At 39.5% G+C, this 26,568-nt stretch overlaps 2 protein-coding genes across 4 annotated transcripts in view; one reads left to right on the top strand and one right to left on the bottom strand.

Moving 5' to 3' along the window:
- LOC119723102 (leucine-rich repeat and IQ domain-containing protein 1-like) overlaps window positions 1-14,393 on the bottom strand; it is a 53,595-nt gene extending 39,202 nt beyond the window's left edge. For 2 of the 3 annotated variants that reach the window (XM_038193648.1, XM_038193638.1), the window contains exons 1-5: window positions 14,248-14,392; window positions 9,436-9,602; window positions 8,797-8,959; window positions 6,344-6,432; window positions 5,025-5,181 (exon numbers count right to left, since the gene is read on the bottom strand). In XM_038193648.1, the coding sequence (XP_038049576.1) occupies window positions 5,025-5,181; window positions 6,344-6,432; window positions 8,797-8,959; window positions 9,436-9,561 (535 nt within the window). In that variant the 5' untranslated portion in view covers window positions 9,562-9,602; window positions 14,248-14,392. Of the gene's footprint in view, window positions 1-5,024; window positions 5,182-6,343; window positions 6,433-8,796; window positions 8,960-9,435; window positions 9,603-14,247 lie in introns of all 3 variants that reach the window. The other variant, XM_038193629.1, reaches the window with a different exon arrangement.
- An 850-nt stretch (window positions 14,394-15,243) lies between these two features.
- Window positions 15,244-21,868, top strand: LOC119723094 (UPF0686 protein C11orf1 homolog). Its single transcript, XM_038193618.1, has 3 exons — window positions 15,244-15,599; window positions 18,609-18,693; window positions 18,826-21,868. Exons 1-3 carry the CDS (start codon window positions 15,381-15,383, stop codon window positions 18,966-18,968), a joined length of 447 nt encoding a protein of 148 aa, XP_038049546.1. The 5' UTR covers window positions 15,244-15,380; the 3' UTR covers window positions 18,969-21,868.
- The last annotated feature ends 4,700 nt before the right edge of the window (window positions 21,869-26,568 follow it).

Raw genomic sequence — 26,568 nt, 5'->3', positions numbered from 1 at the left:
CCACTTCCTACACGTTGTACACTGGATTGAGTTGGCAGCTACACCTTTCCCACACACACCATACGGCCATGCACCAGAGCTCGTCATTGGCCCACCGCTGACGCGACTAACCATCACCATCTCGGTCTGTCTCGGAATCTTGGTCTCGGTCTTGGTCACGGACATGGAGGTCTCGACTACAACACTGCTACGTGTACCCTGTGCAAGCCACCCTTTACCTGTTACAACCCTTGCATCTAACTGTAAAAACTGCCGGCACACACCGTGGATGAAGGCCAGGATACACAGGTGGAAGAAGACTATCAGATCTATACCTGTCATTAACGGCAATCAGGGATTCTCCAGGGTCATTAATGACTCCCTACATCCTGAATTTGTTTCTGACAAACCCTCCTTCTGGTATGTACACAACATGATTCAACTTTCTAAACATTCAAGATCTGGGCATAGTAAATCTGATCAGCAAATCACTTTCTGCATGCTCAACAATCTCCAGACACTACCGAATTAATGCAAACTGAGATTATAGCCAATGCTGTAACAATCCACCTCGTGCTCCTGTACAGACCTCCTGGTTCCAGATATCCATTCATGTCAAGCATTGAAGAGTTTTACAGCCTTGCTGACAGCTTCTTATTCGATTCTTCTTCAATCATCATGACTGGAGACTTCAATATTGACAATCCTTCTGCATCAGAAGCCACACAGTTTGTTGATTTACTTGCTTCGCATAGCCTTCAACAACATGTCCATGCCCCTACCCATCAACTTGGTCATACACTTGACCTTCTCATCATACGAGTGGCTGATGCTCTCGTCTTCTCATCTCTACAGGTGATAAGCGGCCTTTCAGATCATTCTGCCATCACATGTAATTTGTTGATCTGTAAACCCCAATCTCAGTACAGGGTGATATCTATTACGCACTTGCGTGCCATTAATCCGGAAGAGTTATGGTTGACATTGAAGCATATAGTCTCCCTTCAAATTGCTGCGCTGACCAGATACAGGATGCAGTTGAAACGTACAACCGGACACTTTCAGGCATCCTTGACAAACACGCCCCTGCTAAGAAATGAGGTGTCAAACCTCGGTCTAATACTGGCTGGTATAACGAAGAGGTCTCTCGGGCCAAACAGCAGCGATGCCACCTTGAACGGTATTGGAGGGTATCATCTCTTGAAATAGACCAACTATACTGCCAACAACGCCAGCAGAGTCTCAGAGTTCTCTGGGGATCAGAAACAACTGTTTCCTATTGCAAATAAACTTCTTCGCAGGACCTAGGTGCCTAATCTACCCCCCCCCATGACTCTGTGAGTTCTCTCACTGATCGCTTCAGCTGTTTCTTGGTGTAATAGGGATGCCCTATCTCCTTCTGTGCCTGACAGGTCTAGTTCCCAGACAATGTGGACAATTAAACTCTTTGCTCAGCTTCTCTCAAGGAAGTTGGTATATCCATTTATAAATCACCAGCGAAATTTGTGATTTAGACCCCATCCCAACAAGGGCGGATCCAGAACACAATTTTGGGGGGGGCCAAAAAAAAATTTGGTCCCCCCCAAAAAAGTGGGTCTCAAAAATTACGGCTTATTGGATTCTAGATGCTCTGTGGTGCGATCTGAGGCAATTTCTGACCACTTTAACCAATTTTTTTTGAGGAAAAGATGGTGGTGTACTCATTGCCTTCCTTTATTGCGATGTCACATTAAAAAAAAAAATTGGTTTCGTTTTGGGGGGGGGGGGGCCATGGCCCCCTTTGGCCCCCCCCTGGATCCGCCCTTGCATCCCAACGTGGCTATTGAAACAATGTGCTAATTCCATTGTACCTACAATCACAGAAATAAAAAAATCAAAGTCTGGAATCTGGTGTCATTCCCTCCACCCCCCCCCCCTCCCCCCCATCACAAACATGCCCCATCTCAAACATGCCCAAGTGCGACCACTGCTCAAGAAGTCTACTCTCGACCCCACAAACTCCAAAACTATCGTCCTATTTCAAACCTGCCTTATATTTCAAAGATACTGGAGGGCATCGCCTTTTCAAGGGCATCATCATTTCTACTGGAAAATCATCAAATGGACAGCTACTGATCTGCATGTCGCCAGAGCCACAGTGTAGAGACCCTTCTTGTCCACCTTGCTAACCATGTTCTCAGACGGATGGCTGTTGGTAGAGTGACCGCTCTGGTATTGCTTGACTTATCATCAGAATTTGACACTGTAAATCATGCCATCCTGCCAAGCCTCAACCTGATTGTCCCCCCGCACACGTCACTGATGGGGGAACAGTCTTTTTCACATGCCGCTCCCAAATTCTGGAACAATCTTCCAATTAAATTACAAAAGTGTTCTTCTTTGCAATCATTCCAATCATCCCTTAAGACATATTTGTTCATCTCACATTTTTCAGTTTAATACATTTTTCCTGTGTATTTCACAACTGTTTATTGATATACAGCATGTGTCAATAAAAACGCAGGATTAGAAACAAAAATATTAAGAATATAAACCACCCCTATTCATCATAATGTTAACCCTCTTTTCAAAGTACCTTTCCTTCTCTTCACTATGCTTTTTATCCCATCTCATTTGGACAATCCTGTCCAGATAGAGTACATTGAAGAAGGGTTATAAATTCCAAGCTGGTCTGATTTGTGAAATCACACATACCTAATGAAAGGTTTGAATTCAGTACAGGTGAAAGTATTTGTGGATCACAAAGAAGGACATGTGTGGCAAGATTAGGCTTACATAATCCTTTAGTCCACAATCAATGTTATTAGTCAATAATTGCCCAAGTGATGCTTTGAAACAATGATAGTCCAGTTATTAAATTTAAGTGATACTTATCATCAGTTGTTTCAAAGAAAGTTTTGTTCTGGTTTAATTGTCTTCAATGCATACCTGCATTGTACATAACTGGTCGTTGTGTTAAGGTCATTGAATCAGACCAACCTGCTTCAGAAGGGCTTCACAAAACTTGTCATAACTTTTGAACCAAAAGTTCAAATTCCACCAAACAAAAATCTTGTCAAAGATGAAATTATGGACAATCAAATCCTTATCAAATTAGGCACACCAGTAGCATAATTTTCTCAGAAAAAAAATCGCTTTGAATCCTGCGTTTTTATTGACACACGCTGTACATGTACATTGTATAATGCGCCATGAGTATCTCCACTGGCGTATACCAGCGCTATATAAGTGTTTATTATTATTTTATATATATAGACATATATTTTGTGTTATAACACCTCACCCACAGATTCTGTGTCTTGATTGGCCGAGAGCGAGTCACATGATACTTTCTATTTTTGCTATCTTTCTGTGCACAGCCAAAAGTACTATACCATTAGCAACCAAAATACTATATCCATGGCGCAGTATTTGTAAGCAAATGAATGGTGTGCGCGTTGTGCGTAGCACGTTTTGTTCCAAAGAGAGCGCGCCGCAGAGTTGGGTTCAAACATTTCGTGAAGGGGTGGTTTGGAAGAGAGAAATACATTTTCCAACAATTTTGTATTGATATTGAAGTTTATTTCAACTGTGTTCAGATTTCAATAATTTAAAATATTAAAACCAAGCAGAATCTGTGGGTGAAGTGTTATAAAACAAATATGGAATGCTTTTATCTCGTGGTGAAGTAAAACTAGCCTGGATCACCTCGGGAGGCTATTTTTACTACACCACTCGAAGCATTCAATATTTGTATAATGTGGCCTGAAATTACATGTATTTATGTCTGCTGGAATTTCTCGTCATAAAGTAAGAGATTTATTGCTAATTCATTCAGGTGCCATACGTGTTGGCTTAGGTAACACCCTACACCTACTCTACATCCAAGACGTCTATGAAGTCTCAGCCTTAGAGGACAGAGAAGGAAACTCATGTGATTCCTTCAAGGCCTGTGAAAAAAAGAAAATCATCAACTCCTCCAGAAACAGAGGAAACCGAGGGACTCTCGACAGCTGAGCTATAGACACTGGTTCTATTGGAGCAGCTCAAACTAATAAGAATGCAGCAACATCAAATAGGACTATCGGAATCGGACAGTGACGACTGAATCTTTTGGTCAATATTGTTTAAAGAAAACTTATAATTTAAAAAAAATTAAAAGAATTTATTCCATACATTCTTTGTTTCATTAAAGCCAAGAAATATACAGAATAATAAACTTCGAAAGAAGGTATGCCCAGAAAAAAGAAAAGAAAAAAAGTGAGCAGAGTACTGTATCTTATTCTTATTTTATAGTCAAATACTTGTTTTTCCTTCCTGGTATGAAACAGAAAAGATGATCTGGTTTTTTTTAAATGTGACTGGAAATAAAATTATTTATTAGCTTTACTTTTACACTTGAACAACATTTGTGTAAGCGTCTACGCTTGAAATTCATAATAAAACAAACTTTTGCAGTCAGTGTTCCCCCTCTTGGCTCTCCAGAATGTTCCAAGATATGGTTGGCCATCCATGCCACATTTATTTGCTAAACCAGTACAGCTGCTTGTATTTTGATTTCACACACTCCCTCCGCGGTGCGATGCATATATATTTATATATATATATACCTTTTTCTCCTGCCGAACCACATTCATAACGCTGCCATTTTACATACTACTATTAGCTTCTCCCTTTTCAAGGTTGCCCCGACCCAGCCTTTTAAAATGACAACTAAATATTCCAAATCTGAAGCATTTACCCCTTTTCATTCATACCAAATGAAGCAGATGCTAAGCAAAAGCTACAAAGTAAAAAGTAACACTTTTCAGTTTTAGCAAATGCTTCAATTTTATTCATACAAATGCAAGTAAATGCTTAAAAATAGGTTGTACAAGCAAATACCAGTTATTATACATACGACCCATTAACTCACCCTCTCAAGACAATGATCAAATAATCAATTTTATGCATGAGAGATTATCTTGATATATCTCAAAGCTCTTAATCCCATTGATCACTGGAAAAAACTACTGCTCGTCCTCAACTCTGATACTGATGAGCCTTTACCTACTAAATGCTCTTACCTGTTGTATGTACTGTTTGATGTTGTTCTGGTGATCTACCAGTATTTGCTTTTACTTCTCCTGTCAGGTCTGTCTCAGGGTTTGTCACATGATCTGTCATGTGATCCCTCACATGTTCCGACTCTTTACGTTCTTCTTTCTCCACCTCAGTCAGAACCTGCAAATGTACACGATACAAAAAATATAGTTAATAAACACACAGGATCTACAAAATATCTTTCTTTTTTTGACTTGATTGATAGAAGGTTGAGGGAGGTTGATAGAAAAGCCAGAGGTGTGCCATTACCATGGGTGGCAAGTACAAATAGGAAATTTGTATGCAATAAATCAACACGATTTATCTATTACAAACAGTGGCACATTAGTAAGAATCCACTCATCATTTTCTTTACGCCAAAAAAGCATCGTCACAAAATGTATACATGTATATTCCATCAATAATCATATAATTTACAATTTGAAACATGACCCTGAATTTAAAGAAGTGCAAAAAAAGGTTAAAGAAACAATCATGTGTCCGCGAGAAAAATTGTTGTATTATCTATCCTGCTGAATGCGCGCGCGCCCTCGGTGCATGCTGAACGACAAGGGCCTTTAAAAGAGTACGTTTACAGTTGCACCATGTGTCAAGTACATGTATCTCTTTTGTGAGTTTGTGGGGTTATGAAAAGAACCACAGGAAACGCAATGTTTTGGACAGTATGCTCTGCCCGTCGTCGGGAGACTGAATAGATAGCTAGGTTGTTGATGTATTTCAAGCACTTGATGGAGTGGTGCTCACTCAACCTAACCTTAGATAAGGTAAGCTCCCTGTAGAGCGATGTCAGATCAGATTTGAAGGTTTGCATAGTCAAGTGAGCAATAAGAATAAAGTTGCAGTTGCACAATAGGACAAATGTTTTCTGACATTTACATATTTAGCCGAGTCTTGAATTAGTTATTCCTATCTTGCCAACTGCCAACAGGAAGTACATCTGTGTGCATTTGTGTGCTGAAACCAGATTTCAGTACACATAAATCAGCTACTTAGAGGCACTGAACTGTCAAAAGTACACGTCACAGCAGCCGTCCCATCACCTCCATAGAAGTTGACTCAGTTCCTACAGCTTATTTGGGGTCACGTTCCACGTCCATTCAAACTAGTGACTGCGACAGGCTATCCTGACAACCCTGACTACTGCTTGTTTGCATCGGTAATATATGCCGACATAATTTCCTCAGCCAAAGAGGTTGAGAAATCATCAAGCATAATATCAGAAGTTCAAAAGGGTAAGCATATTTTTGGAGTACGGAAACTTATTATCCATACACTTTATTACCCTGTCTCGCAACTCTTCTGGATCTTCTCCCAGCATAAACGCTAATTCTTTCATCTCAGTAGACTGGTAGTATAATTCATCACTGCCTCCTATTATGACAACAAGAGCAGTCAACAAAATGTTAAAGATGGTCACTCATCATCATTACAAAGAAATACACAAGGCAACATCGTGCAATGAGTGAGGACCTAGCTTTCATTCTACTTAATTTTTTTACAACACATTTTATACAAATCCATAATCGCAATATAGAGTTAAAGGGAAGATACAAAATTTGCAGACATCAAACAACGAAATGATCAAATTATAAAGCGAAATATCTTACTGGATTGTTAGGGAATTACAGTCTAAAGCATCCTGTAAAGTTGTGGCTCCTGGTGTGCTGACGTTTTCAAGAAAAACTGTATTTTTCCAACGCTGGTCGGCTGACCAGCGTTGGAGAAAACTGGCCTTTTTCAAAAAGTGCTCCTACTTTGCTATATTTAGTTCGTCTGCATTTTCTTTGCAATTGGTTACACACATGTGAAGACTAAAACCCTGCTAGACTGATTCTCTGATCTTACAATTCCCCAAAGTCTATACATTTGTCCGTTTTATCTTAAGTGGGGCCAGGGAACCAGACTACAATAATATGATTTGAGGCTTTGCATGGTGGGGTATCGGTATCGTTTCGGTTTGCGGTAACACCATGTGGTAATAACTACTGCTTAGAAGATATTAGTTCTGAGAAGAACTTGTCCTGTTTATTATCAACTTTGCTAAGTAGTTTTTTGTTCTGTTTAGAACAGTCCTGCTGTAAGTTCTAAAAGAGACCAAAGACAAGTTCTTTTAGAACTTACAGCAGGACTGTTCTAAACAGAACAAAAAACTACTTAGCAAAGTTGATAATAAACAGGACAAGTTCTTCTCAGAACTAATATCTTCTAAGCAGTAGTTATTACCACATGGTGTTACCACAAACCGAAACGATACAATAATATGATTGGTTTTCTTGGTTTTTCCAGCATCTATGAACCCAAAACGTGGAACAAGTCAGTGTAACAATATTTTCTATAACATACTAAGGCCAAAAAAAATAAGTCTCCGGTTTCTGGTATGCGCACGCGTCGCCATAGCCATGCACGTCGTCAAAATGAAAAAGTTTTTTTCAATACAAGATGATGTCTCGAAACCGCCAAACTCTCTGGTTTGACTGGAATCCTGCTGCCGCACAATTTAAACGTGCTTTTAGATGGGGTTATGATCGAGTATAAGATTTATGTGGCCTCTCTGGACTCCCATATATTTGCACTAAGTTTAGTCGGGCACCATTTGCAGTCATCAGCCGACATTTGAAGCCAAAAAACAGGTTAAAAAAAAAAAAAGCCGCGTCGCCGCACCACTTTATGGGCAAGCTCCATACCAGAAACTGGAGACTTTTTTGGCCTAATCCTCCAAATCCATTTATTTCTGAAAATTGCAGCAAAAGCAAATGTTGTACATTTCCTTTAACATTAGTCACAGACATGCATGACAAACTGAATGACCTCCTGCAACCCAGGTACATGGAAGATCATTGGGTGCACGTCACTGGATAAACTGAATGACCTCCTGCAACCCAGGTACATGGAAGATCATTGGGTGCACATGTCACTGGACAAACTGAATGACCTCCTTCAACCCAGGTACATGGAAGATCATTGGGTGCACGTCACTGGATAAACTGAATGACCTCCTGCAACCCAGGTACATGGAAGATCATTGGGTGCACATGTCACTGGATAAACTGAATGACCTCCTTCAACCCAGGTACATGGAAGATCATTGGGTGCACATGTCACTGGATAAACTGAATGACCTCCTTCAACCCAGGTACATGGAAGATCATTGGGTGCACGTCACTGGATAAACTGAATGACCTCCTGCAACCCAGGTACATGGAAGATCATTGGGTGCACATGTCACTGGATAAACTGAATGACCTCCTTCAACCCAGGTAAATCATTGGGTGCACATGTCACTGGATAAACCTTCAACCCAGGTACATGGAAGATCATTGGGTGCACATGTCACTGGATAAACTGAATGACCTCCTTCAACCCAGGTACATAGAAGATCATTTGGTGCACATGTCATTGGATAAACTGAATGACCTCCTTCAACCCAGGTAAATCATTGGGTGCACATGTCACTGGATAAACCTTCAACCCAGGTACATGGAAGATCATTGGGTGCACATGTCATTGGATAAACTGAATGACCTCCTTCCACCCAGGTACATGGAAGATCATTTGGTGCACGTGTCATTGGATAAACTGAATGACCTCCTTCAACCCAGGTAAATCATTGGGTGCACATGTCACTGGATAAACCTTCAACCCAGGTACATGGAAGATCATTGGGTGCACATGTCACTGGCTATATGAACCCACTAAAGACCACCTATTCATAATAACACGATATATTCAAATGACCTTGCAATGTACTGGTATCCAGTAAGAGGTTGTCGCATTCCTCCAGGTCTTTCTGCAAGCCTTCTGATCGTTTATTGACCATATTAAGGTATTGCTGAATACTGTCTGGCATATTGTCATCTTCATCATCCAACTCGGCATATTCCATGCCAACCATTTCAACCTGAAACAACCAGACAAATTATTCATTAACATCTCATGTTTATAATAGGCCTACAGTTTGCAAAATCAAATACACAAACAAACCAAACCAAACCAAAAGAATAACCAAGTTACAAATTGATTTTCTTTTTCAATCTAGACTAAGTCTTGGGTTGGCCTAAAGACAACACCCAATGTGTTCTATGAGACATTCATCATCCTAAAGTAATAGATTGCCATGTCTTGAACATGTGGAATGAGGTCAATCCTGCAATGGATACTCAGAAGTAAGTGTGAAGACTGTATCCCGGGCTACATAAACACACTAAGGGATGCACATGGTACACGTACAAGCACATGAGGGATTTTGTCCAGGCAGAGGGTGAAAGTATTGAACAAACAAGTTTAAAACTAGAAGAAAATAAGAAAAGAATTGATTTTTTTTAAGATTTGGGAAAATTTTAATTTGACCATGTTTTTAGAGAAGTCACTCTTTACCTCATCCAGCTTGTCTTTGAGCTCATAATCATCGTTCACAGTTATTCCATCGTCTGAAAGTGTAAGCAACTTCAACTGCTGTTGGATTTCTGCCTCAATCAAATCCTCCTCATATTCAGGATTCATGATGTATGTTTGTTTCGCATCAACGTGGGTCCCACGAGCAACTTTAAAGTAACAAAAGACATGTTTTTAGGTGGTAATTTGTAATTAACCTTCAAAAAATGACAACACAGATGTTGTAACCCGTTAACCCTTTAAGGAGAATGTTAAGGCATGAATCTACTTCTAACCATAAGAAACTTGACCTTTTGATCCTGAACGATAACAAGGCCGAAAAAAAACTAGTTCTGCTTTCGATTACATGCCTTTCAAAAATAGGGTTGGTCAATCAGAATTTTTTTTTTTTGGCCAATTTTTTATATGCAGATTGAATGGGGTATTCAATTATATGTGAAGTTTTAGCCTGAACTATTTCCATTGCACTACGAAAGCTATACACAAAATGGCCACAAAAAGTGGATAAAACCTACCTTAATTATTGTCAATATATTTACTTTCGATAATTCTTAAAAAATAATGGAAAATTCAGGCCGTTCGCTAGTCAAGACAAGAAGCTGGCCAAAACTCCGAAGTGTGTGATGCACTGTGCATGTGTGGCCCACGGCCGACAGACCTCGTTTTACGGTCGAAAATTTCGGGAAACACGCTGCATGTATCACTCCAAACGAGGTGTTTTCTTGGCATTTTTACGATGTCGAATCCGACCAGTTGACACAGACAGTGCACGTGCCTAATGCATAGCCATGTTAGCGCTAGCGATTGCATAGCCATGACAGACTGGTTACTGCCCCTGGGCAGCGCGGCGGGAACCAGTCGTCACTGCACTGAGCAAGGTTTACACACATGATTATAGTCACCGTGACATCAAATTGCGAGTTGCAGAATCGCTATTCTCGGAGGTAGGTCGACTACAGCTCCACAGCTAGCTCCACGCAGCCATACAGAGGCGCGGATGTAGAGTGGAGTGGCCCTGTTTTCTATAGTTGTGCCTATTTGTGTAACTGCAGTGCTGTTACAAGAGTCGACTGCATTTTCAAAGTATTTTCTAACAAACTCAAGTCACCTTAATTGACGCAGATAATGTTTGCAACGCGCGCGCGTTGTCCAACGCAAATTAAATGCGAGTGCGTCAAAACATATCCTGGTCGTTTTAAGGTGTGTTGTGCGCTTTCTTGAAAATCACGCATTCTTAAGAATGCGCATGCACATTCTTATGATTGTGCAATTGGATTCTTGCGCAATCTTCGCAAAAAATAACTCTTCCAGATTGAGCGCACATTCTTAAGAATGCGCGACAAGATAACGGTCTTGTCGATACCGAGCACCTGCTGCGCTTGGCAAGTCTAGCTGCATCCTCGTTCACTGATTCTTAATCATTATACTGTTGCAACGCAAGGCGCTGAAAAGTAGAGTGGATATGAAAAATGTACGCACATTGGGGGGGGGGGGGGGGGGAAGACCGGGAAAAAAATAAGAGACTTAATAATAGTGTATTGGAAAGAATTCTGATTTTTGGGATAATAAAGGCGGGGGGGGGGGGGGGGGGGGGGACGTAAGAATGAAGAATGTGAAGAATGAGAATGAATACTGTGACATCCCATAGTGCTAATGCTATTTCCCATTTAAATTGCCACCAATTTATTGTTCACACCCCCACCATTACGCCACAGAGCTGGATTCTATCTAGTCAAAAGAGCAATTTTGGCAGCTTCTGGACATCGTTTTTTTTTTTTTTGTGGCATGCATATGATACATACAGGGACTTGTAACTTGTCTAGCCTAAACAAAGCACTTCCCAGACTAGTTCCCAGTCCTCCGTTATTACAAAACTTATTACAGAAAAAAGCAATAATAACAGGTTTAATTTGATTCAAATTATCGTAGTTATACGAGTACAGAAGCATAGAACATTTTCTTTCCTCTTTATATGAATTGTTTCCCTTTTAACCGCTATACATTTCATTTATTTCTAACATATAAATTATGTCGTGCAACGTTTGTTAAGATTGCGCAAAATTCATAAATTGTGCACGTGATATTCCCACGCAATCTTAACAATGAGCACTCATTCTTAAGAATGCGCGCTCATTCTTAAGAATGCGCGCGCATTCTTAAGATTACGTGATTTTCAAGAAAGCGCACAACAGGTGGACTGACGAGAAATGTTTCTCATCTCACTCCCAGATTCATGTCTTTTCGACATGTTTGCAACAAATGACCTTTAACTGAGATATTTTAGCCACGCTATAGCTACAATGATTAAAAAGGGGTAATCCTTACTTTTAGGACCCCGTTCCTATATAGGAAGGGAAAGACTCACCAAAAACAGTTGACTAAATGACACTCAAAATTGACATTCTGATACTTCTTGACACATCTGAACAATTGGCAATGACACCTTCTTGAATATCAGCAGAGGGCAGGGCTTTGATTTATGAGGGAAATTCAGAAGTAAAAGATGACGATGACAACCAGAAAACAGACTCAAAAAGCAAGATGGCAAACGTGAAAGCTCGATGCGATTAAAGCTCGATGCTGATTGGCTGATAAAAAATAAAGGCAGTGGATATTTTGCCGGAGACGGCAAACCTTTAGTAAATGTTAGTTTGCCGGATATGCACTGAACATGCGCAGTTACTGTTTTTTTGTACTTAAACATTTTCCGGTGACAAATTTTAGTCTGGCTCCATGCAAATATTATTGTTGTAACCTTGTATTCACAAGATGGGATTAAGAACATTTTATAATTTCGGACTTAATTTCCCTTTTAAAAAAAATCCTCCAGAGCCACAAATCTGAAAAAGAAAATGTAATACTCTGCAATAAAATGTTTGAGACATGTTAAAATAATAAAAGAAGAATATTCTTATTTATTTGGGGATGGGAAAAAAAAACTTTAAAATGTGGCGGGGATCGGGATCGAACCCGAGTTATCCCGCTCACTAGAGCTTTTGCTTAACCACTACACCAAACGTGCTACACAACTTTTGGTGGGAATTATGTATCTTATTAATTTAGCCCTATCTTAAAGAGTACAGCGCCCTCTGTTGATATGGATTGCCGCCGGCAAACCTTTAGTAAACGTTAGTTTGCCGTCATTACCTCCGGCAAAATATCCACTATCAAAAAGAAACATCTTATTTATTTTTTTTAGCAGCCAATCAGCATCGGGCTTTCATTATGTAGGGCTTTCACTCGTGTTGTGAGAACTACATGCACGTCCGACTGCGAACAAAGGTAGGAAAGTAACATTTTCTTTGAAAGTGCTTTCAAAATTACAACTAACATGAGTTTATAATAGGTAGTGGATATTTTGCCAGAGGTAACGCCGGCAAACTAACGTTTACTAAAGGTTTGCCCGTGGCAATTCCATATCAACAGAGGGCGCTGTCAGTGATGTAGTGCCTTGATGCTGGGCCTTGGCCTTAAGGCTGCCTTAAGGCTGGATTTTAGGGCCTTGGCCTTGGCCTCGAGGCTTGAGGGCAAAAGCCTTGGCCTTGGCCTTGAGGGTTCAGGGCCTTGCAATTTTGAGTCAAGGCTCTTCAAGGCCCATAGATTTTTGCATTTTCCAGATAAATCTGTTCGAAATTTTGCTGTTACCATTTTAATCGTATTACCATGGAGGAGGGAAGCACCCTATAGATTTGTGTGTTGGGCACACTTCCACTTTTGTAGCATCACATTTTGTTACCATGGTAATAGATTTGCTGCAAAAATATTCCGTACACTTGTGGGGCTAATGAGATGATCACTTTAATTGCATATAACTATGGAATAGATCTGATTGGTTGTATATGTCTCCCTGATAAGTGCTAAAGATTTGCATGTATCTGTTTTAGATAATGCTGATATTTCTGACCATGTTGGGCCAGCAAATAAAAATTTCCCAAATCAGTTTCTTGGATCCCCTTTTGTTATACTTGGGAGAATTGTCAATATAGAAGTAAATCATTATTTTGTTTTAGTTAAACCATATTGAAGACCTGAACTTATACTTTAATAGATACAGTGCAGTCATAAAACGGTGTAGGCCTATGCGAGCATGTTGATTGCAATTAAAGAAATGTTGTTCTTCGTAACGAGCAATTCGTGATGATAAGGGCGGATCCAGGGGGCCAAAAGGGGTCATGCCCCCCCCCCAAAAAAAAAACCGAAACCATTTTTTTTATGTGACGTCGTAATAAAGGCAGGCAATGAGTACACCACCATCTTTTCCTCAAAAAACATCAGTTAAAATGGTCAGATATTGCCTCAAATCGCACCACAGAGCATCTCGAATCCAAACATTTTTTGGGGCCCTTGAGCGGGCCCCAAAGCCCAAGCCGTAATTTTTTGACCCACTTTTTTGGGGGGGGGGGGGCAAAATTTCGTTAATTTTTTTGAAGGGAAATAAAGTCCGAAATTATAAAATGGTCTGATTCCCATCTTGTAAATACAACGATAATATTGGCATGGAGCCAGACTAAAATTTGTCACCGGAAAATGTTTAAGTAAAAAAAAACAGTAACTGCACATGTTCAGTACATATCCGGCAAACTAACGTTTAGGCTACTGAAGGTTTGCCGTCTCCGGCAAAATATCCACTGCCTTTATATAATATGTAGAAAAAAGACTGCTTTAGGACCCTAGCCTGCAAAAGTCAGTTTTGAACAGAACTCCTAAAAAAATAGAGGTGTCCTAAAAGTTAGGATTACCAAAAAAGGAACGTCAGGATCAGGATGCAACATTCTTTTCAAAAGTGGAACTTACCTGTGGCTGTAGTACATTGTCACATGAACTGATGAAGTAACTCGTCCAGCGATCGCGTGCGTTCTGTGTGCATGCAGAGGGTGTATCGTGCAGAGTGCTACTCCGTGCTACTGCTAGTACTAGTAGTAGTAGTACAGTGTAGTGCGTGGATCGGATGTGGGTCATGACATGATATATGTAGTCTTGGTTCAAGTCTGATATTTCCTCGTGACTCCAATGCGTATGAACCCTGATCGATTCCTGCACAATTATAATCATGCGTCCGAACAGTCGGCGCTGATGTGTCACTTCAAGTTCATTGCTACCTCCATGGCTCATGTACGTACACTGTATATTGCAGTCGCAGCATGCCCACTACACCAGTGGTGCAGCCAGGATTTGGCTTGTGGGGGGGGGGGGGGGCTCAATTTTTTTCAAACTTTTTTAGAAGTTAACATTTTTTATTCATGTATACATATCACCAAGGTCAAATCGTGGGACTAAAAACAAAAATTACAAAAAAAAATTTGACAAGCTCTTCGGGGGGGGGGACAATTAATTTTCTTGTGTTTAATCAAATCATAAAGTACTGAAATAAAATTCACCTTTTTGTGATTCATGGCTCTCTGCAGGAGTAGTTTTTTTGTAAAGGAAAGATGCACGAACATGCATGCGCATTGACTAAACCTGTTTGCAGGGAAAAAAAGGTCAAGTTACAAGGTCGTATAGTCAGACCGTGACTTACATACTTTTGTCTTTATATAGTACATAAATAAATTCTACATACAACTGAAAAGGATTTCAAATATTTGGGGTTGGGATGATGGTCTAATGGAAAACATGGCGACTCGAATAAGAGACTAAACGCGTGCAAAGTAAGACGACTTGATTCAAGTCTATAGTTTTTGACAGTAGTCTGGTTCCCAGACAACTCATGCTGCAGTCATGTGCTCATTAGGTCAAAGAGCCAGACTATGTTGCTACTAGCAACAGAAGTAAAGGCTGACGCTGTCATCCATTTATGCACGCGCACAATAACAGCGCTAGTACTACATGTACGTACGTGCACGCGACGTGTACATTTACCAGTTGAATTAGAAATAGAAGAGGAATTTTGTTGTGGTGTAATTTTCTGTTTCCAAACGAAATCAGACATGGCTACAGAAGATGAAGTTGCCTTTCGCTCAATGGTTCGAGCCTCGGGTTTAGGAGAAGTCTGGCAACATACATCGGATGAGTTGAAATTCAAGCAGTATGGATGGAGGACAACCACCAAAGAAGATTGCTATTCGCCACAAACTCTTGTTGGTAATTGGAATGAAGAGAGGTTTGACATTGAAAGGATCAGGGTACCAAAGAGATTACCGTCACAGGTTTGTTTGGAGCATTATTGTCCGCATTTAATTTTTCTTATGCTATTTGGCCCATGCAGACAGCTGATCTGATTCTGCTTAATAATTAAGAATTTTGTTGCGGTGTAATTTTCTATCTACACTTCAAGTTCAACTTGCCTATTTTTTGCTAATTCTACTAACTACAAATGCATGCAGATGCTTCTGGGCCTGCAGAAGTTATCAAGATATGACCCTAACTAGGTGACCTTTCTTGGTCTCCCACTGTGTAGGCTACATTAATACTTTGCAGTTTCTACAGGGGTGTAAAACTATAAATGGTGCAACCAAAAAGACACGTTTCTTACATTATTTGGGATTTTTTTTTGGTCAGAACTATTAAAATCTGACATCTTGATAGTTTTCTACAACGCCAAATCTGCACGCTTTGGAAATCCCGCTTGCTGCAACAAATAAAGAGATTTCGCTTGGTTAATCAGTATGGTGGATGAGTTTTGTTGAGGAAAAGAGTGGTTGCTTTGCTATTTTCAAGCTACTTGGTTGCAAAGCCTTATCTGCGTAGAAATAGGAGGATCTAGGATAATTGACAGAGTTGTATGGGTCTAACTCTAAGGCAATGTGAGTTCTGCAGACCGTGAGTTCTGCAGACCGTGACTGTTAAGCAAACAAATATCCACTTCTATTTCTCAGCTCCAGTTAGGTCTATGTCAATAGGGTGTCAGGTCAACTCGCCCCCTGGCCGACTCGCCCCTTACCGACTCGCCCCTTACCGAGTCGCCCCTTACCGAGTCGCCCCCTGACCGACTCGCCCCCTGACCGACTCGCCCCTTACAAGCTCGCCCCCTGGCCGACTCCCCCCCTTGCCAACTCCCCTCCAAGCCGACTCGCCCCCTGACCGACTCGCCCCCTGACTGACTCGCCCCCTTGAAAATTATGCACCGTACGGGGACATCGTGAAATAAAAATAAAGACAGTGGAGCAAATTGCCCGGTCGCAACGTGAAACTTAATGGAGCCAAATTACTCAAACGCAAGTTTGAAGGATTTCCGATACCAATGCAAAAAACTATTGATCCTTTTATAAAGAATTTGGGTTGGAAACACCTTATTAGCACAACTTTACCGATATAGCGCAGCGTGATTTTCGCGGAGTGCCCGTGGCATAGGGCCCATTGGGCATGTGCGCGTAGTACTAGAAGCATTCAAACATACCGAACGGTTTTGAAAAAGTTATAAAAGAGGCTCAGAAATGGAACTTTCAGAACCAAATTTTGAATTGGGCAATAAAAGAGGCTCAGAAATGGAACTTTCAGAACCAAATTTTGAATTGGGCAATAAACTCAGATAACGAAGCTGATTTGCTGGACCCTCTGTGTTTCCCTCCACTGTCTTTTTTTTTTTTTTTTTACGATGTCCCCGTACGGTGCACCATTTTCCAGGGGGCGAGTCGGTCAGGGGGCGAGTCGGTCAGGGGGCGAGTCGGTCAGGGGGCGAGTCGGTCAGGGGGCGAGTCGGCTAGGAGGGGAGTTGGCGAGGGGGCGAGTCAGCTAGGGGGCAAGTCAGCCAGGGGGCGAGCTTGTAAGGGTCGAGTCGGTCAGGGGTCGAGTCGGTCAGGGGGCGAGTCGGTCAGGGGGTGAGTCGGCAAGGGGCGAGTCGGTAACAGGCGAGTCGGCCAGGGGGCGAGTTGACCTGCAATCGTCAATAGCAAGCCAAGAGATTCAAGGAAGTTTCAGGGCTATGATTTTGAAAGGAAACTGTGTGGTAATCTAAAAAGAGCACTGTCAAAATTGTACAGGAAAGTATGTACATGTCCACGTACAATTTATTTCAATTTGAAACCACAAATGTTATGCCCCCTTTGATAGGTGCATTACTAGGCACTTTATTGGAGTAAGACTTCTATGTGAAAAGGGGTTTATATACCTTTGGGTTTATATACCTTTGGGTTTATATACCTTTGGGGATGGGACAACTTGAAACAGATGGCTAAGACCAAGTTCACCTGATGAAACCAAGTTGATTCGGAAAACCATGTTGATTTGAGACGGACTTATGGGGACCAAGTTGAAACAGATGATTTGGAATTGAGGTGAAACCAAGTTGATCTGGGAATAAGTTGTGCTTAGGACCAAGCTGACCCCAAAACAAGTTGATTTGGGAATGAGTTTCAACTTGGAATCAAGTTGACCTGAAAACAAAGTGTTGATTTGGGAATGAGTTTTATCAGGATTCAGAACTCCATGGGGGAAGAATTCCATAGATGCACATCACTCGTTTTTCCCTGCAGTGACCTATCAGCCATCAGAAAGCGATAACATGTCTTAAATAACAAGTCAAATTTAGCAAGGAAAACATTGAAGCATTTACTGAGAAAACACTTGGAATTGTTCAGACCAGTCTGATAGGGTTTGTGCACAGGATGTCAAGTGATGTCCAGGTATGGAACTCCTTCCCTGAGGGGACCTCAGACTGATTTTGAATTAGGATTGAGTGTTTTTTTTTAATAAAGTATAATTATTATATGTTTTAAAAGCATGAAAGTACCATGTTGATGTGCCTTGCAGTCATGGCAGTTTTCAACTATGCACACATTCATAAGACTGCATGCACTGATCAACCCTGCATCATTTTTTAATTCTTGCTTGACGTTGTTTACTTTGCTAAGCAATGCTTAGCAAAGTAAACAACGTCAAGAAAATTTAAACAAGAAAAGAAGGAAGGAAAACCTAATTATATTACATCAACTTCTTAACAAAATCTAACATGGGCTTTTGTAAGAAATTCTGAATAATTAAAAGCCCAGAGAATGGGTTCAAATGTTTCATGCAGTATAATGGTTAAAACATGAAGCTTGGCATTGTCTGCAATAACATTTGTATTGTTTTGAAATTTGCATATTATATCTTGGGTGATATGATATCAATTGCAATATTGTTACACATTGAATGATTATGTATAGTGCATATATATATATATGTACATGTGCATGCTAAAATCTAAAGTTTGATGTGTTTTTTTTTATTTGTTGTAGTTTGAGCACTACTTTGAAACAACCCATGCTGATTCCTACAAAATGGAAAGAAAATCGGTTCCTCGTTCACTCGTTCATTTGGCAGGTTTGTGCATCCCATTATAAATTTTAACCAATAGATGGACTTTAAAATTGACAATGTGCCCTGTTGGGCTTTATACAATGCATTTGTCAGTTTGTTTCGACAAATATTATTTGTTATTTGTACTGACATCAGCTCGTGAAGCCAGAGCATTTCCAGCATCACAACCAGAGTTAGACCCTCCAAGAACCAAGCAAGAATATAATTCATTCCAGACAACATCCAGAGCTGCATATGTTGACCCCAGATTGAGAACAACACCCCTCAATACATCATAGTCAGGCTGGATGAAGACGGCACATGTAGACGAGCACTCACAAAGGATGTACAGCATATCCACTTAATCATGCCAATTAAGCATACAATTCATCGTGCAGACATATTTTGTTTTATAACACCTCAGCCAAAGATTATGTATCTTGATTGACCGAGAGCGAGTCACACATGGCATTTCGCTATTTTTGCTATCTTGCTGTGAACGGCCAAAAGTACTACACCCGTAACAACCAAAGAACTATACGCATAAGAACGGGTATTGTGTGCAAATGCATATACGGGTGTGCGCATTGCGCATGGGTTTCAGACATTTCGTGAAGTGGCAATTTGGAAAGTGCAAGGAAACTAATTTTGTATTCAAATTGAAGTACATTTGAATTGTATTTAGATTTAATTAATCAGTTATCGCTTCAAATCAAGCAGAATATGTGGGAGAGGTGTTATAAAACAAATAGTGAGTGCTATATCTTGTGGTGTAGCAAAACAAGCCTCCCTCGGTGATCCACGGAGCATTCTCTAATACTCCATGGATCAACTCAGAATCAAGGCTAATTGTACTACACCACTTGAAGTCACCACCAGTTAATATTTGTATACTATAAAATGTATACATGAAAGAAAGTTTAATACTAGTGTGATATGATCAATTAAGAAAATTATGACATCGCCCCTGTTACCAACAAATCCAAAATCAAAATTAGACGAAGTGATATTTCTAAGAAGTGATATGAAAAGTAACATAATAATGTAAAAAAACCTTATACAGCTTCCAGGCTTGCACAATGAGTCTTATAATTATCAATCTAAATTAAAAAAAACAAACAAACACGTATTTATGCACTGAACAAAACTATAAAATAGGATCTGGCATGTGTACATGTATGTTGTTGTACAATGTAAACTGCGTTGACTCTGTGCAAATCTATGCAGATTGTATTTTTCATCGATCAAATGGCTAAAAATGTACTTAAGTTCCAGGTTTGTTTGTTTGTTTGTTTATTTTCCACAGTATCCAAAAAACCGACAAATTACAAATCATTTAAAGAAAATCAAATACAATTGTATACATTTTACTAAGTAAATTTTATGCAGAATTAATGCACAGAAATATATGTATGTATACAAGGTAATTGTGATACTGCAGTGGGACTCATGTAGAAAGCACAGCTTGTATTCAATGGTCCCTAATTTACATGCACGTGCATTGAGACAGGAATAAAAGAATGTTAATCCAACCATCCGTGGCCAATGAACCAATGAAAAAAATGTAATAGTAGGTCTCAATGCACACGCGTGTTTGCAAGGAAAAAAGGAAGAAAGACAATTTACCACTAACATTTATACAAGAATGTGGACCAACACAAACAATGGACGAAGACTACAAAGCAACAGCTACAAAGAGGTCTTATCAGATCAGTGCGTTAGAATGTAGAACAATCAACAATAAGATTCCAGTAAAACAGATTTAAAAATACGTTTTAAAGCAGAAATATTTTTGGATACTTTGAGCTGGTCATTAAGCCTGTTCCAAAGCATTGGTCCCTCATTTTAAATAGTTTTAAGCCCGGTTCATACTTCACGCGAAAGCAAAGCGAAATTTGTGACGTCAACAATACGTTTGAAGCGCGTCCACCATTGTTGACGACATGAATTTCGCTTCGCACTTGTTTTTGCGTGAAGTATGAACCGGGCTTTATGAGCTAGCTAAGTACGGGTGTAAGGAATGTGGAAATTGGAAGCTTGACGGGTAAAATGGGAATGAATTTCTGAATTGCGAGAAAAACTAATTTAGATAGAAAAAGGTAAATTTTTACAAGCAAGCTGGTACATGAGGGACCCAAGCTGATGACGATAAATATCCTTAACTTTTAAAGTCTCATGCTTTAAGAAAAGGGGATCTGCATGTGAATTGAAATCAGTAAAATTTATAATTCGAAGAGCCTGTTCTGCAAAAGGAGGAGTCTGTTCAGATTAGTAACAGAACTAGCTCCCCATACAAGTATCCCATAGTTTAGATAAGATACAATCAGAGTTTTGTAAAGTGAATTAAGAACCGGTCCAGGAAGAAAATGTTTGATCCTGTTAATCACACCAATATTTCTAGCAATGATTTTACAGACATAATCAACATGACTATTCCATGTTAGTCCACAGTCAAAAAAAAGGCCCCAAAACTTACAGCAATCAGTTTTTGCTATGATGGAGTCATTAATCTTGATAAGACATGGAAGGTCACTGGCTGAATTGCTGACCAACAGGTTGTTTTCTTTTAATCTTTTATGTTTTTATAACAATGTTCGTGCATGAAAAAATGTTTCTACTTTTGTCACTATTAAATTGTAAAAGGTTTAAACAAGAATTTTTGTTGGAATCGATTGTAGACAGTCATGCTTGCATATCTTCATTTATATTTATGCTCAGTCTATAAATGATCGTTCATTTTTTTTCAATGGATGTTGTGACATACCGAAGGTTTAAAATGATGCCCAGAATTATCTGTAAACTCACAGGCATGTGAATTCTAGACATGCATCGAAGCAACGCAACAATGTTTTAGTCAAAGCACTAAAAATCTTTCTTTCTGTACCAAAGTTACCGGTAATTTTGGTCCAATATCAGATACTGGTTTTGAATATTTTATGTTCCTTAAATTTCTGGAAACTGTAAAAGGTGTGGCAGGTATGCTGTTCCCATAGGCCCAATCCCTTTAAAATATGGGATGTGCTAACTCTGGAAATGTTCATTTGAAAAGCTGTTTTGCATTCCAATTGAGGTTTGAAACTTCCATTTTGTTTTTATTTTTCAGGTTTTTTTGTTTACACTATTTTAAACAATTTTTTTTTTTTGTAATTCAACTTGTCATTATTACATGTACAATAAATTGTATGTGGACTGTATGCAATGTGAAAGTCTAGTTGTTTTTTTCTTATTGGGGGAATGAAACAATGATATGTCTGTCTGCTAGCCCATACATGTATATGGACTATATGTACTCGGATTGAGTCCATAAATGCCTCAAAACCACTTAAAGCAGTCAATATTTGTTTACTGTAACCCTACATTCACACACAGCTAGAAATCTGTGTTTTATCCACGCATCTCTGTCAATGACACCTCAAGTCATTAAAACTAAGTCCTGTGGTTCCGGCTCCTTCCAATCAGCCGCAGTTCAGTTGCCAGATGATGTCAAACGGGCCGAAACATCAGAACAATTCAATATCCGGGTCAAACCATCTCTTCAAATTTGTACAATTGTTGATTTCAAAGGACCTCACAGTGGTATGCGCTATACATGTACATATCAGAATGGTTTTTATTATTTCTAGTGCAGTGCCCGTCAAAAATGCGCCTGTTCGGGGCAGCAATTTAGAACTCCTCGTGCAAACAACGCACACGATTCAATGGTGTTGTTTGAACTCGCATGTTGAACGCACACTTTGTACATGTCGCCATCCCCTGGCACAGATATTCACCCCCACTGGACACTGGTCTCACCCTACGATAAGGGTTGCTCAGTCGACTGCAACAGTGACGGTTGCTCAAGTCGACTGCATAATGCATGAGCCCGTGCTGCCACTCTTGCACGTACGTGTACATACGAAAACATCGTACGCAGTGCTATTCATCCATACTGCACTATGGCGAGTGGTTCTCGAAAAAGCTGCAAAAAGTAGTGCAGATATTCACCCCTACTGGACAATGGTATCGCCCAGCAGTAAGGTTGCTCAGTTGACCGCCTACAATAATGGTCGCTCAGTCGACTGCAAAGATAATACATGTGCCCGTGCAGCCACCACACACGGACGTGTACACACGGAAACATGGTATGCAGTGCTATTCACCCATACTTGACAATGGTATTGCCCTACAATGCACGTGCGCGTGCCCGTCCTTTTTGCATTGTTTGCGCGCTTTAGCTTAAACATGAGGTAAACAATTGAAAAGAACATCAGTGCGTAATGGTCTAGGCTATATACTGGCACGTTTGCCTCAGAAAATATTACTTTTTTGCAGCTTTTTCGAGAACCGCTTGTCCAAACAACTTCAAACTTGACACTGCACATTCTGGTGTCCCGAGCAAAACACCCGCCGATTTTCAACTTCATACGGTGCCCGGTTCAGGAGATAATCGGCGTACAGACAGACACACACAGATTTCTGGAATTATAGTAAGGATATTATTCCTATCACATTTTCAAATAATTTGGAGTATGCCACCAAGGGTTGCACCGTTCTTGCCAGGGTCCATGGTAGAGTGTAAAAAGACAACTGACATATACTTCCCATTGCATTCACAACATTTTTCAAGATAGCAAGAGCACAAATTTCAGTCAAACTAAAAAGATGTTCACATTGTACATGGAAGAAAAGACCCAAGAATTGTGAACAATCAAACATTCTGGAGTAATTCAAATATTTATGATTTTTACACGAATAAGAGCTTATTTCTAATTCACATTTTTAAAATGATTCTAAAACATTTAAAATAACATTTATATACATTTAGCATTATTTTTCCACATATCTTTCAACATTTTGACTTATTTAGTGTACAACCTTGACGGGGGTGAGATTGGGAGAAAATGAAATAGCCACAAAACAATCCACAGAGGGTTTGAGGGTCTCCGGGGGCCCAGGGCAACAGGGTCTATGGAATATGTTTGCACAATGTTGTTTTTAATACCTTGATAGGCAAAAACAGGTTTACAGAAAAACCTCTGGAATTCGAGCGTTTCACAATGCATTGCGCCACCAAGAGTTTGCCTTGAAGAGTCAATTTTTCAAGTTTACGGTCCACAAAACATGGCCAATTTGAATGAATGTCAGTAGACAACTTGAGATAATTTATTATAGATTGCGGCATAACGTTCTGCCGCCTTACAAAAAACACCATATTGATAAAAAGCGAAGAAATGGGCAAACGGATACTCGAATCATACACTTATGAAACTACTGAAACTACATCTCCCTCAATCATGTCAATGCACTGGGAAAAATTAACTCTCCGTTGCAAATTCTTGGTGGCACTTTGCATTGTGAATCGCCCAAATTCCAAAGGAGGGATTCTTTAAAAATCCTGAAATCACAAAAACTTCCTATAAAAAAACATTTTGAAATCGGGAAAAATCCTGACAAAATATCCACAAATTGGGAAAAAATCCTCACAAGAAAATCCTGAAATCAGGAAATTCCTGACAAATCTCACCCCTGCCTTGAACAATGAATGTACTTTTAATATTTGACACTAGGTTTTGTTATTAAACAAGTGACATTAAATACCAAACAGAAATAGTTTGATAAATAAAGCAGGGCTGCCAACTTTGAGTAAGAGCTGAGAGTGAGAATTTGGCGATGGAGCTTGATCAGAAGTAATCATGCTAATGTGAGCGCAAATCGCAAAGCCCTAACAGCTTTCTAGATGCTCTGTGGTGTGATCTGAGGTAATTTCTGACCACTTTAACCATTCTTTTTTAGCAGCAGATCATCATTTAAACATCATTTTTGAATTGTATTTATTTCTTTTGCGTGAGAAATCCAGTGTGCGCATGAGAGGGTGAGAAGAACCTGAAATGCGTGAGTCTGATGCTCAATGCTTGAGAGTTGGTAGCCCTAAATAAAGTAACATGGTTGAAATTGCAGCACATGTATGCAATGTACTGGACTTCACTAAAAATGTCTTGCCAAGAACAACATTTTGTTTTGCATTACTAACATATAAGGTATCTCATATGCACAAGGTACAAAAACCCTTATTTCTTTCTTCAGCAGCAAGGGGAAAAAATATTGAAGTACACATTTGCACAAGTAAAATACAATAAAACTATTTTTTTTTAGCTGTGTACAGTGGGTCCCAGAAAAAGCGGCCCCAGACAAATCAGTGGCCATATCTAAACAAATATTCATGCCAGACTAAATCATTTTGGTGTTTTTTTTCCCAAGCTGTTGATGTTGTTTATTATTGCCTGTGGAAAAATAAACTGAATTGATTGAAAACTTTTAAAGCCATGACTAGAAACATAAGAGCTCTATAAATCAGAATTTACACTTTTTGCGGCATTAGCTTGTACTGGTAAATTAGTGCAGAGAGGGAGACCACAAACCTATATCATACACGAACACATTTCACATGCTAACAAGAAGAGATTACATCTTTATTTCATTTCACATTTATTTGTAATGTTCATAAATAAAATGTGATTCTGATAAAACTCAATATAATAACTAGAGGTTCGCGTTTGTTGTTACAAATGCAATGTGGTCGGGTAGACAACCATTTTATTAGAGATTGTCCAATAAAGTTATGATATGTTTATGTCAGAAGGACCAAGAACTTCAACATTTCCAGTACCAATCATTTTGTACAAAAAGAATGCATCTTTTAAGGTATGATTAATTTCAGTAAACAGTTAGGTACACGTACAAGTTATTTCCGGTTTGATGACATCATCAGTCAAAAAAGGGAAGGGAGGACACTTGCTTATTATTAAGTTAAAATTAGTGTATGTAATAATAACAGATAACTTCCAGTTTGATGACGTCACAGTATTTGGAAGCAAAAGGTCAATATTAAGTGTAACAGATGTCATTTTGGGGGGGGGGGGCAAAAAAAAAAGTCATGAGACAGGGATCAAATGATGGATTTAAATTCAAAATAAAATGATCATTGTTGAATTCTCCCTACAGTAACTTCCGGTCTGATGACGTCATGATTATGAAACCTTGCAAATTCATTTGTGGTTGCATAAGGGGATATATAGGGGCAATATATCATAAAAATTTGATTGAGGGCTGTAACATTTTAAAAGATTAAACGGTTTTCGATGTGCCGCTAGAGGGCGCCTTTTAGTGGGATGACGTCAAAATTATGTTTTTGTGATTGGCATTCCTCACTTAACACTTCCATAATATATTTGTCTGTAGTAAAATGCTTCCGTTTTAGAGTAAGATTCAGTTTCTATTGCACTTCCGGTAGCACCGGAAGTAAAGGTCAAGCAGTTTTGTGCCCGGGAATAAGAAATGTTGCTCTAGGCACTGTCTACAACCTCACGAAAAAACGAACACGATACATTTAGTTCAAGGAATATAGGTCAAATTATTTTGTCAAATCGTGCAATCAAATTACTTGTAATTCGATACCTGATGACGTCATGATGACGTAACAGCATTTATAACATCTTCGTAACATGGTACAAGTTCACACAAGGTTTTATGATCATACCGTAAACCGTTTGGAAGAAATTGTGCTTTGTTTCGATTTCAGGCTAATGTCTCATTTTGAATTCACCTAACTTTGACCTTCCGGATAGAACCAGAAGTAAAGGTCAAGCGAGTTTACGTACACGACAAAAAATGTTTATCAATTTATGGTCTATCTGATTACAAGGTTGGAGCATAATTGATCGTTTTGTTGAAGAGTTATAGATGAAAGAAGATCGTTATTTTTCAACGAAAATCACTTGTAATTTGACACCCGATGATGTCATCATGACGTCAGTGTAATATGCACTACTCGGAATGAGGGTCAATATATGCTAATAGTTACAAGTTAATATCATATACCGTTTAGGAGAAAATCCGCGGAAACGTGCTGTACGGAAAAAA

Source organism: Patiria miniata, unplaced genomic scaffold (assembly GCF_015706575.1).
Source record: "Patiria miniata isolate m_02_andy unplaced genomic scaffold, ASM1570657v1 HiC_scaffold_1, whole genome shotgun sequence".
Taxonomy (NCBI): domain Eukaryota; kingdom Metazoa; phylum Echinodermata; class Asteroidea; order Valvatida; family Asterinidae; genus Patiria; species Patiria miniata.
The sequence above is the reverse complement of the archived record's forward strand: the minus strand, read 5'-3'. Positions and strand labels throughout refer to the sequence as shown.

Excerpts from the sequence above, each read along its gene's own strand:
- LOC119723094 (XM_038193618.1), top strand. The coding sequence starts at position 15,381 with ATGGCTACAGAAGATGAAGTTGCCTTTCGCTCAATGGTTCGAGCCTCG. Across the intron at positions 15,600-18,608 it reads CAAAGAGATTACCGTCACAG|TTTGAGCACTACTTTGAAAC; the intron begins GTTTGTTTGGAG and ends TATTTGTTGTAG. Across the intron at positions 18,694-18,825 it reads TTCACTCGTTCATTTGGCAG|CTCGTGAAGCCAGAGCATTT; the intron begins GTTTGTGCATCC and ends TACTGACATCAG.